Genomic DNA, 12,843 nt, shown 5'->3' with positions numbered 1-12,843 from the left:
CAACTAATACTGTGGATTTTTATCCCAATGAACACTAAATTCTGGGCTTTTTTTTAAACCACAAGTGAAGGATGGTGAAACTGTAATATCCAGGCTATATATTCTCAGCTGTAAGGGCTCAAATATTCTCAGCTGCAAGCCTACCACAAATATGATTTATGGGCAATTATCACCATCAGTGTGTTCACCACATGCCCATTTACACTGAACTCTGACCCCAGTAATTTAAGGGGAAGAAAGAAGACACAGGCATCCTGCTAGTATAGTACACAATCACAGAATTGGCACCAAGGATGTCTGAAAGTTGTATTCAGTGCTCAGTAAGGAAACTGCTAATGCAATTTTTTTCATTTTTTATGAGTCCTTAATGTATAGTCAGAGAAAGAGATTTAACCATGTAAAATGTCATGTCAGGATGCTCAAAACAAGCTATTTCCAGTACAAAAATGAAAAGCAATGTTACATACATTAAAGCACTTAAATCCTGTCTATGAATAAATTTTTCTTATGTATTTCAAATGGGTGATGACCATTCCTACAACAAACCAATCCAAATCACTTATTGTGTATTCTGGGAAGTACTAAAGAAAGTTGAATTCCAGCAGGAACTGCATTCCCACATTAACATGCAGGGAATATACTCTAAACATACCTTTAAATAACGTTCAATGTTACTCATCAAAATGTCAATTTCTTCCTTTGACCACATCCCTTGCTTCCACTTATGGCCTGAAAATAGAAATGACAACTAATTACTGAAGTAAAGGCCAAAAAACAGCAAGAACAGAAGTACCTGAAAACATGACCCATGCTGCAATTAACAAGGAAAAGAATAATTTTAGGTACTAAAATATAACTAGCATTAATTTTAAACAGATGTTATTTCATAACTGACAGTAATATTCAACTAATATTTAAATAATGTGAGTCAGACCCCTCTTCAAAAACATCCCAGTTTTAAAAACAGAATATGAACTCCTCTATGAGCTGTCAAGTCACATTTTCAGCTTTTCTCTTCAGCTGCAACTACAAAATTTCTGCCTTTAAACTGACAGCTGAAATTTCCATGCATTGAAATAATTCCAGAAGCTGGAAGTTAAAATACAATTCAGATTACCTGAGGAATTGGCAACAAGGTGGGGTTCTCTTGCATGCCTTAACACTGCTGAACATGAGAGTACTGCCACCTACTGTGAGTGCTTTTCATAGAGGTAAAGGCTCTATTAAGTCTCTTTTTGACAAGCTGGTTCTCATCTCTTTCCTTCTTTTTGCATTGGGAGTAATGCTCAGGGGTCACAGCCAACATAAAACCTTGTGGTGGGTCTTTTACTTCCCCAAATAAAAGTAGCAAGCCAATAGAAACAATGTTTCCTCTCTGTCTATGCCTCCAGTAACTACAATGCCAGCTAAGCTTTAAAAGCAAATTCTACCAACTTTATTCAGAGAGAAAATTTCAAACCTGAAGTCTATCAACAAAACATTAAAACATTCCTACTTTAAATTATCCTTTTTTCCCCTTATGGTCATTCAATGCTTTTAATTGAGCTTCTGCTGGTGTGACCCAGTTTACATATTGGTGTGTGCTGGCTATCTGCCCACCTCTGCTCAGAAAAATCAGGGTACTTCCTTCTCAGCCTGCTAATTACCAGAGCTGAGAGACAGAACACACCAAAGAGACTGTCTACTCAAATCCAATTATAATGAAAAGTACAGGCATTATTACTAATTCCATTGGAAGTGGTGAGATTGTACTCTTTCCCTGTGTCCCATAGCTTCAATCTCTTCTTCCACAGTTACAGAGACAGCAAAATAATGTATTACAGTAACTGTGATTCACACAGGTCCAAGCCTCTGAACTGACTTAGTGGGACACTGCTACTTTTTACAAGGAATAACCTTTAACACCAAACTATTTTAGGAAAGGACAGATATTCTGCACTTCACATGTTTGCATATTCATAGTCAAGATGATCATAACTGCCCACAGGTCTGGGAAGAAAGCATTATTAGGTGGAGGCTGCTATAAAGTGATGAGCTCAGGCAACACATGCCAAACTCTGAGCTACTGTACAAGAAGACCCACACAGGCATTCCCCCACTGCTATCTCTGTGACAAACCACAGAGCTTACAAGAAAAGTTCAGCCAGTAGAGATTCTCAAATATTTTTCTTGGCATATTTTACTAGAAATACCTTCCTCAATTTATGAATCTCTTAACTGGAATCACCAGATTGACTGCCCTCCTTTGGCTGATAATGCTGTGTCTCTTCCTAAAGGTTTCTAACAAAAAGAGGGGGTTGCTTTGAACTGACTGAAAAAAAATATTTTTTCTCTAGAAAAAGTAGAAGTCAACGTAAGAAAAACAGTAGAGGGGCCAAGGAAACCAGAGAGACAACAGGTCTTCATTTGACACTATGTTTTTTGTCTAGGTTTAGAAAGCCACTTCCCCTGTGGGCAGGAAAGTAAAAGGCAAAATCTCTTCAGTTCAGCAACTACTACATGATTGCACAGATATATTTGGAAAGGGAGTAATGCCCAGTGGGGTGGAAATTTTAGGAGTAGCAGAGGTTAGGTCCTGGTCTACAGGAGCTCTCTTCTTCTGAAGCAAAATTGAGCATGGATTGGTTTTTTTCTTGGTGTCCCCCAGTTCTGCTGCAGCTCCCCACCCCCTGACAAGGCAAACACAACTCTCTGCCCAATCTGGGCTGGCACCCAGCACCCACAGCCTTTCTCTACTGTGGCCTCTCCTGTCTCCACTGCAGGCATGGCCCATCTCCAAAAAGCCAGACCAGAGACTACTTTATGCAACCTGCAAAATGTTCTGAGATATTTGGAATAGTTTACCTTTCTACAGCATGGGAGAACTGCATTTGAAATACCCTACCTTTATTGGTTAGAGAATCCTTATCCTCTTTGGTTGTGAACCAGGCTTGACTGACAGCTGATACTTCTTCATTGCCCATTGGGGAGATTTCATCCAACTGCTCATTCTGAAGAATCTTGAAAAGACCAGTATGAAATGATACAGTCAGATATTGACTTGTTTATATCACTTTACCATTAACATGGAGACACAGTTTGAAGGAAAATGAAATCAGCACACCTCATCACCTGGCTGACTGTTCAAAATGTCATGTCTTAGATATGGCACTGGAACTATCACCTTTCTTAAAACACCTGAGTAAGATTTAGCATATTAATATACAGATGTTGTGAAAATTAATTAGGTAAAATTCTTCATCTTGTTTAATGTACAGTAAGTAAGAAGAGTCTCACTGGCTGTGGTAGAAATAGGACTATATCCAGCATCTCCAATCTAGAATTTTTAACATGCTATACCCACAAAGAAAACTGCATGTAACTGTTGGGACTGGTGACAAGATAAAGACTATTTGAGCATGTTATAAAGCTTAATTTATAATTAAAGCATGACAGAAATAACAGATGAATTTGTCTTCTATGCAGATCACAACAGAGCACATAACTACCAGTAGAGGGTTACCTCTATTACTCTTTGCAGTATTGCTCTTTGGGCAGCAATTTCAGACTACAAATAACCTCTCTCACACATAAAATTATTCAATTGTTCTTTTACAGACCAGCATTTTACAAACAAGATCCATGCTTTCAAACATTTGTATCAAAGAGTCTTATTAATTTAGTAAGCATTTCTGATACTTGTTTCCTTTTTCATTTCAATTTAAATAAAAACATACATCAAATAGGTAAATTTTGAAGTTTTATTGTACCTGAATCTGGGTAACAGTTCCTTCATTAATCTCATCTTCAGCTACCTCAGCGGTAGCAGTCATGGTCACCTCAAAGCTCTGGTCATTTTCTGAAACTTCAGAATGGCTAAGTTAGTTGCATACTTAACTCCCTGAAGCATTTTTTTACACATCCTACAAATTTCATAAATTACTACCTTCGAAGTGAAAATTTTGAAGAGCCTTATTTGGTATTTATTTGTTGACACAGTAAATTCTAAAATGATTCTCAACTGATTATCAACTAAAATGATTATCAACTGCTTCCCTTCATAAAATTTAAATATGGACTTAGAAACCTTCAGTTTTATGCTTGACTATAACTATGACCTAATGTGAAACATAAACAAAATGTGTTTGATGCAAAAATTTGAAACTGTATTAATATTTCTTTTCCAGCCCTACCTCCAGTATTTTCCATTTAAGGGACAACATTAAAATCTTTTGGCTCCATGTGTTTTCCCCAGTCCTCCTCCAACTTCAACATGATAATGCCTTTACTTCAAAGGAACTTCCACCTATTTCCACCTAATAAACAGGCACTCCAGGTACTGGAAAATGGTATTTTAATGAGATCTGGTTTTGTCTCCCTTTGGGAGATTATATTAAATTTTCTAATATTCAACTTCCAGAAGACTAATCCAGTATTCATCCTATATTTTTTACATCAATCTCTTTTACACACACCTCAATATTACTGAACACCGAAATACTAACTGTACTGTCTGATCATTAAAAAACCCCAAATTTCTTTGTAGGAGAGCTTCTAGTTGCTAATTTACTTATCCCTCATTTTATTCAATGCACCTGCAGGTCTCTAAACTACTTTAACACAGGCTTATTTTGCCAGAACTAATTGCTGCAGAACTATTCAACGTGGGAAAAAAAATTACGATACCCAAATATATTAACAAAATTTGGAAGAAAAACACCCCATGCAAAATATTCTACTGTGATTCAAGAGTCCACTTTTAATCTTTACCAACAGATATATTTGCTACAGGAGTACATAAAAGAACTTACTTGGAACTGCAACAACAGAAATGCATGGAGTAGAATCATCAAGGCTTTGATCATCCTCTGATAAGCAAAGCCTCTTGTGTGGAGGTTCAGAGCTGTCTTCAGAGTCTACTTCATCAGCTTCTAACAACAAAAACACACCTAGGTTACTTCCTGTAAGCTAAGGAGCCTTGGACAGAGTTCTCCTAAAAAGCTGGCCAAAGCAAACAGTAGAAGCAAATGTGACAAGCTGGTTCATACTTTGCTGCTGCCCAGGAACCTGGTCTAAGTTATGGGCAACAACAGTCCCCATGCTTTCTTCAACATGCATTTTCTTTGAAAATTCCATCCACAGTCTGTCAAACACAAATCAGTCTACAGAAATTTGGGTATGTGCTTGGTTCTAAGAATCTGTTTCAACTGAAATAAACCAGCAGCTGAATCTTTGTTGGGCACACACAGACAGTTTTGGGATTTATCCCTAATTCAACATTTCATCATTCTTGAAACTAAAGCAGAACAATTCTTGTACAGTAAGCTGCACCTGAGTAGGTAAGAGAATTTGTGGGCAAGGATGGTGGTCGGATCAATCAAAACAAAGAAGAAAAAAAAATTACTATGTAAAACAATTCGATACCATTTTGAGGGCAATGAAGAATTAGGTTCCCTTCAGTATCCTGAGTCAAAGTCACAGAGTTCACGGTTTCTACTGTCACTGTGTCAGACTCTTCTTCAACTGTGCTCATACTCAAACCTGAAAGAGCAACACACAGATTTTACCCTTCTGCAGCTGGACTCCACCTGGACCACAGTGCTGCTTCCATCTCCACACAGCCAGCACAAAATCCCACAGGGAATGAGCCTGCTCTTCACATGACAAAGCCACAGTTTCAGACATTCACCCACCTTTACTTTCCTGCACACAAATATTGCACAGACTAAAACAAGATAGCTTTAAAGTAACTTTCCCAGTTAAAAATAGTACCTAAACTCTTTATTAGGAGGATTTGCAATCTACTGATTTTTTTTTTTCAAACACAAACCTAGGCTATTGCTTTTTCAGAATTTCTAAATTCTTCACATCTGAAGATTTTTGTCCAGTATTTGTTCCCCTGTTAATTTAATAATTCTGCTATTATAGAACTGAAAGTCAGGACTGACAAATATTTTTCTAGTGTCCTATTAGTCATAGCTGCCCTATTTATAGACTGCCAACTTTCAAAGTTTTATTCTCCTTCCATTCATATAACTAAATGTGAAACTTGCAGTTTTTCTTCAGCATTTAAACAAGAGCAACAGAAAAATTGTTTGCAAGCAATCACCAGTACAAAAAGCAACTGAGAGAATAAGTAATCCAGGATAAGCCATATACATTGAAGTCACAGAATTAAGGCAATATAAAGTGTCTCTGATAATTTCATTTCCATTATAAAAGTACTGCAATGAAACACAAAGTTTCTAAGAAATTCTATGTAAACCACCAGCAGTAATTAATCTGAAATAAAACAAAACCTCCACAATAAAAGTTTTATCCAAATACAAAGAGATGCAACTTTTGCTGCTGCAGAAGCTAAATGAAATCACATCTAAAATATCCAGAAGCTTTACAAAGATGTCATCAGTTTTAAGCCTGCTTTTGTTGACTTTGGCAGAGATTTGTAAAAAGAAAATATAATCTATTTCTCCTTTAACTGCTCAGTCCTTTTTCTGTGTTTATTCATATGTCAACAAACACAAAAAATTACTTTTAACTTTTATTTTGAAGCCAAAATGTTGTTTAAAAATATCTGGCTATAGCTTTAGAAAAAAGAAACCACAAATACATTACAAATTTTGCATGTACTAGGCAGGGACAGCTATATAACCACATGTAAATGGAATTTACAACCTGGATTTCAAATTCCCTGTATAATGTTAACATTATTGCATCAGCAGGAGATTATTTAATTTTTAATCAGAAAACATGTTCTTCAGTATTGAAGATCCCCAAGAGAAGTGTTATCCTAGAAAGATAAAACTACTGCCAGTCCTTCTAAAAAACTTCTCACCTCTCGAGTTCATTGAAGATTTGGCACATCTTTAAGCACACACAGTGACTGATTCCTCAAATGAAGTGATATTACCCTTCTGAACATGTAAAAAATTTCAGATCCCACTGACATTTTAAATCAGAGGGTTCTCAAGCTTACTTTCACATCTACCATCGACAGTTCCTTGCCACATGCAAGTGTAGGAGGGAGTAACTTCCTTGGGATTCATCTGCTGCTGAGTTTTACAGCCTCTGCTCTATCCTTCACCAGAAGCTGCTGTTTGCTGCATGCCTGTAATACTGATTTTAGGAGCCCAATGAGGCATCCCTATGATTTTAGGAGCCCAATGAAGCATCCTTAATGCTAAAACATGAAGGAAGACATCCAAAGCGTTACAGCTAAATTAGCAGGCTGTAACTTTTTCAACCCAGTTTTAAGTTATTAATTTAGCTTTTGGGGAGTGAACAAACTGGGCAAAAATAAACAGATTCTCTTTTTCATGTTCATATGTACTTTCTAAGTAAGTTTTACTACAGGGACTGCTGTAGTAAAAATCCCTAAAGTTACTGGAAATGAGGTGGAGGATTCTTCCTTAATTTATGTCAACTAGTTGTCACAACATTTATTTTTCTCCAATCAGTTGAAAGCATCCACTTTTCACCATTTTAGAGGCCTGAAAAACATGAGATTTATAAGGCACATTACAACAGTCATTTACTTCACCTACAGCTGTTCTGCAAGCAGTGGAAATTATAGCACCATCCACAGCAGAAGACAGAGCAGACCATTCTTTCTTTTTATTTGAAGACTGATGAAAATTGAGTACAGGCACAGTAAAGCTGTGTTATTGTTTCAGTAGTTATTCAGAACTTGATGAAAAATCAATCTGTATATTTAGAGGATTTGGATACCAAATTAAAAACACAGGGCAATGAATCCCTTTACATTGCCTGCCTTTCTGGTTTGCAAGTTAGGAGGGAACAGGACACAGCATAAAAGGGATCCATCCATCCAAATATGGCATTCCAGGGATGGGGAGGAAGCTCCACCCAGGATCAGTAGCTGCTACCCTGGCACTTCCATGCAGAGCTGAAACAGGATTTACCAGACAGTGCTGAGGCAGCACATCTGAGAGCACCACTGATTGCCCTGATCGAGTCACACAACTGCAGCTCTCAGCTCCAGCTCCCCCAAATTGCAGAGCAATTTGTTCCAGCAACACTGGGCACTGCACTTTGTTCAAGGACCTCTGACTTCCCAAGAATTGGGAGTTCCTGGATGGAGGATGGGTTCATAACTCCTCGATTCCCCAAAAACCATTTATGCCACCTGTAAGTGCAGGCTCTCCCCCCAAAAATAATGATGCTCTGTGTAAGATACTCATGATTTAGTGTATCCTAAGTTTTCTGAGTAAGGCTAATAACCTTGACCAAGCCTTGATAAGAACTTAAAAAGAGCCACAATCTTGATTCCCATCAACTTTAATGCATGTGGCCTTGGACCACAATTGAACACTGAGTAGAAAGAACATGAGGAATGAAGCCAAAGTCAAATGCTTATTTTGGACACCATTTTTTATTCATTAGACCATATAAATACAAGAAAACTGAAAGAAAAACCAACCAACCAGGTTCTTTCAAGCTACATTTACCCCAGGACAGGGGCAGCAACCCATTAATACATGAATGAGTGACCAAAATCAGGAATAACTGTGTTGGTTCTTTTGACTGAACAGGAAACAATCCCCAGATCTTACAAACCTCGTTGTTTCACACTTAAACAATGCTGCAGCTACCAGGTACTCTGAACATGCATCAGATACAACACATCCACAGGGAGCTCAGTGGCCAAAGCCCAGTGCTGCTGCCTCAGCCAACACTCTGGGATGCCTTCTCCTGGTCCTGGCTGCAGGACACCCAAAATCCATCCCAGCACAGAAGCTGGAGCTGTGGTGAGCAATGCCAGACCACAGCAGAGGCTTTGGGATGTGCCACATGAATTCTGCTCATTGCACACACCTGCACATCCACACCTCTGCTCTTGTAAAAGCTAAATGCAAAGTAAACGACAGCCATGGCTTATTAATTAGTGAGAATTAGGACCTGAGTAGTCTCATCACCTCCAAAATGTCACCTTTTTTTCACAAGTTCACTTGAGGTGTGCTTTTGAAAATGCAAACAAGTTTTATTTTAAACAAAAGGTTTCCTTGAATTTTAAATTAACAACCCAAGGTTTTTCTTTAATCCTTGATTCACACACATTCTTTACAGAGAATCCATCACTAATATTTCATTTTCTGAAGGAGGGTGTTAGCTTTTAGGGAAGAGAACAGTGTTGGATTGACATGCACCAAAAGTGTGGGTGCCATAATCCATAATGAAATAGCAACTTAGAAATCAATGCCACTTCAATAAGCATTTTTTGCCTTATTGGAATTCTGTGCATTGACCAAATGCAACACTTTTTAGAGCAGTATTACAATTTCAAACAAGTTTCAACATGCAGCCAAAGAAGTGGGAAAATATTTTGTCTACAAGACTCATTTAATACAGATTTCCAATACAAGTTTTCCACTAAAGCCACATAATAGAGCTGTTCTTATTTATCTGGGAAGCATGCAGCAGAATTATGACAGAAAAAAACCCCCACAAAGCTGATTTTACACCAAACTGAAAAAAAAAAAGAAGCAATATCCTAATACAAAATTCCTTTAATTCTAAATAACCCTCATCAGACAGATGGGCTCAATTATTCTGTGGGCTGTAAAAAATAAGCACTTCTAAGAAATAGTATTTTTACTCTTGCAGACAGAATTCTCTCACTGCCCCTAGTTATTAACTGAATGTTATGTCTAGTCTTTAGTGGACTGTTGTAAATCTTAAAATTTCTATAGTAAGTTGAAGTTCTCTGAATTGGGCAATAAGTATGTTTCACTAAGTCCTGTAAAAAGCAAAAACTGAAGATTACTGAGGGAAGTTTCCAGTTACTGTGCCATTTAACTGGAGCAATCCCATGGAACACATTGGGATTTCAAGGCATTTGTTCAAGAGTAACACTAAGGAAACAAAATCATTACAGGACCTCATCTTTTAGGATGCCTGAGTGTTTAGTGTATTCCATACCAAGTCACTACTTCCAGTACATTATCAGGAGCTTTTATTATTCAACCAGTGCTGTTTATTAATATTCAACAAAACTCCCCCCACAACCTTAATCCAGACCAAATGGGTTCTGCTCAAATTTAAAATTCCACCAGGCAGAAATTTTCTCTAACAGCTGCCAACAATGGATACAGAAAGGAACCAAAGTGGGCAGACACCAATCACAAGGACCCAGGGACCTGAGTCTGGGGCATACAAGGATTTATTAATCTGTATCAGCATGAGATTACAGTCCTGTAGATACAATTGCATCCTACTCATCAGTGGTGTTTAGAGAAGTGGGCCATCACTGAAACAGAATATATGGGAGACACAATGGGACAAAGTGTTCTCATTTGCATTGATCCAAATTTGGCAGAACTCCATGAGTTTCAGCCTGTCCATGGAAAGTTTAATAAAAAGAACTGAGCATGCTTTAAATGTCACACAGGGGAAAAAAACAACACAAAACAAAATAAAAGCTATGTCCTCGCTCTTTCAAAAGAAACAAACACAGAAAGTTTCAAGTTTTCTTTTTCAGGAATTGGCTCTTGGGCACAAGGCTATAGCTATGGATAGAAATCTTCCTATGTACTAAAATTCTTTTCCCTTCATGTAAATCAAGTTCCATGCTAAGCATTTCAGTAACTTCTTCACCTTTATAAACAATGGGTAGAATTTCAGCATTCAAGAAAAATAAGAAAAATTATCCTAATCATAAGACTGATAAGCAAAGTCTTTCTTGCTTTCTGATGGACAGATAAGCACAGAAATGATGCTCAAAAAAAAGGAGAACATGCAAGACACAGCAGAGAGATCTTTGTCTCTTATATGGCTGCTTTTTATAATTTTCTGTGGTTTAGACAAAAATCAGTATTTCTGGGCATTCTCCTTATGGAGTTATAATTAATGCTCAATCTTTTCAGTAAGTGATAAAACATCATGAAGTTGTTTATTATTATAATCATGTGAAATGATGTAAATGAAAACCAGAATGAGATGCGTCCATCTCAATGCAAAACCCGCATCTCCTGGTTTTGCAAAGGAATTCTAACTATGCTGTCAAGAGGCCAACTTAGATCTGTAGCCAGAGCAGTGCTGGCAAACAAAAAGCATTTTCTAGATTACTTCAACTAACAATGGCCAGGTGGGGCTGAAGAGTGCAACTCTGTGTGAATGAGTACAAATACTACACAGCCAGCTGAAGAAGTAGCTGGTACAAGTGTAACACACTTCACCATGCCCAAGGGCACAACCAAGAATAAAGAGACCTCAAAAAACAAAAAAAAACCCAAACAAAACCCCAAAAAAAACCCCCAAAAAGTGGGGGGAGAAATAGGCTTTTCTAAGCGGAATCCTTTATTTTGGCAGAACAGAGCATAGCTCTAGTGCAGAAAATCCTGGTACCGCCCTAAGATGAAACCCCTGATACTGGCAGAGTCGAACACTTCAGAATCCACTTGCCCTAAGCAACCTCAAATCACAACTCTCGCTGTGGAAAAAAAAAAAAAAAAAAAAAGAAAAAAAAAAAGAAAAAAAAAAAAGCTTATGAAACAAAACAGATAAAACCCACAAGCTCAGGGTACCCCAAGTGCAGACCCAGCGAGAGGAAATGGAGAAATTCAAATGCGATCGTGCAGGTGGGCCTCTTATGAGAGACATCCAGGTTTGGGGGAAGGAGTTCAAACCACAAAAAACAACAACAATTAAAAAATAATAAAGCATAATAAACAAAACCAACGCGCTGGCGGCCTCCCCTTGCCCTGCCCTCCCAAGGGAGCCGGGTTTGATCATTTCCAGGGCCGGTCCGTCCGTCCGCTTCCCAATTTCGCTGCGCGCAGCGGCAGCTCCCCGGGAAGGCGGGAGCCGCGGCCCAGGGCCGGCCCAGGGCTCTCCCAGGGGAGCAGCCGGCGGGAGGCAGCGGCCCGGCCCCTGCCCCGGCACTGCCCCCGGGGCGGCGGCTCCGGGCCCGCCTCAGCCCCCGCTGCCGCCAGCGCCGCCATTTGGCCCCGGGCGGCCGCCGCCATTTTCCGTGCCCTCGGCGGGCGGCGGCGCTGGTCGGCCCCGCCGCGGGCTCCGCTGCCCGCCCGGCCCTGCCCGCCCGGCCGGCAGCCCGGGCCGAGCGCGCCGAGCCGCGGGGCCGCACACGGCCGCTCCCCGCCCCGTCCCCTCCCCTCCGCCCGCGGCCGCCGCCGCTGCCCGGAGCTCCCGGCCCTGCGATCCCGCAGGGCCCCGCGCACTTACTTCCTGTTTTGGGTCCGGGCACTTGAGAAACCAGGATGGAGACTCCCAAGTACCAGGATGGAGGCGCCGGGCGGCGGCGGGCGGCGAGCGGGGGAGGCGGAGGCGGCGGCGGGGCGAGGCGCTGCGAGCCCGCCGGAAGGGCCCGCGTCCGCCCGCCCGGCGCTTCCGCCCGCCCGCCCGGCGCCACAAAGCGCACGGAGCCGGCCCGGAGCGCCGGCGGCGCCACAAAGCGCACGGAGCCTTCCCCGCCTCGCTGAGGGGCCCTGGGATGGACCCCCTGAACATCCGCACGGAATGGATGGGGTTGGGAATGGCCGCTGAGAACATCGACCTACAGCCGAATGCCAACCCTGTTAACCAGACCGTGGCACGCAATGCCACATCCAGACCTTCCTTAAACATCTCCAGCGATGGTGACTGTGAAAAACGCCAATCGCTTGTTTTTAAAATTTTAAAAGTTTAATACTAATGAAATGGTTATAAAAAATAGCAATATAATTAGAGTGATAAAAATTTTGGACAGTTGGAAATAGGACAATATGAGACAACAGAAACAAAGAGTTACGGATGTCTTACGGTACCTTTTTCTGGGCAGCAAAAGCCCTAAGAAGGACACCCATTAAGAGAGGATTAACCCTTAAAAACAATAACCTGTTGCATATT

The 12,843-nt window shown here is 40.3% G+C and overlaps 1 protein-coding gene across 3 annotated transcripts in view; it reads right to left on the bottom strand.

The window, feature by feature from the left end:
- Nucleotides 1-12,313, bottom strand: part of DMTF1 (cyclin D binding myb like transcription factor 1) — a 29,003-nt gene extending 16,690 nt beyond the window's left edge. For all 3 annotated transcript variants that reach the window (XM_071424049.1, XM_071424048.1, XM_071424050.1), the window contains exons 1-6: nucleotides 12,181-12,313; nucleotides 5,404-5,520; nucleotides 4,791-4,910; nucleotides 3,750-3,844; nucleotides 2,885-2,999; nucleotides 653-729 (exon numbers count right to left, since the gene is read on the bottom strand). In XM_071424049.1, coding sequence (XP_071280150.1) covers nucleotides 653-729; nucleotides 2,885-2,999; nucleotides 3,750-3,844; nucleotides 4,791-4,910; nucleotides 5,404-5,512 — 516 coding nt within the window. In that variant the 5' untranslated portion in view covers nucleotides 5,513-5,520; nucleotides 12,181-12,313. The remainder of the gene's footprint in view (nucleotides 1-652; nucleotides 730-2,884; nucleotides 3,000-3,749; nucleotides 3,845-4,790; nucleotides 4,911-5,403; nucleotides 5,521-12,180) is intronic.
- Nucleotides 12,314-12,843: the final 530 nt, after the last annotated feature.

The sequence above is a fragment of the Agelaius tricolor genome, unplaced genomic scaffold (assembly GCF_023055355.1).
Source record: "Agelaius tricolor isolate 1412-34295 unplaced genomic scaffold, bAgeTri1.0.p SCAF_3, whole genome shotgun sequence".
In the NCBI taxonomy this organism is placed as follows: domain Eukaryota; kingdom Metazoa; phylum Chordata; class Aves; order Passeriformes; family Icteridae; genus Agelaius; species Agelaius tricolor.
This window is presented reverse-complemented; position numbering and strand designations above follow the sequence as displayed.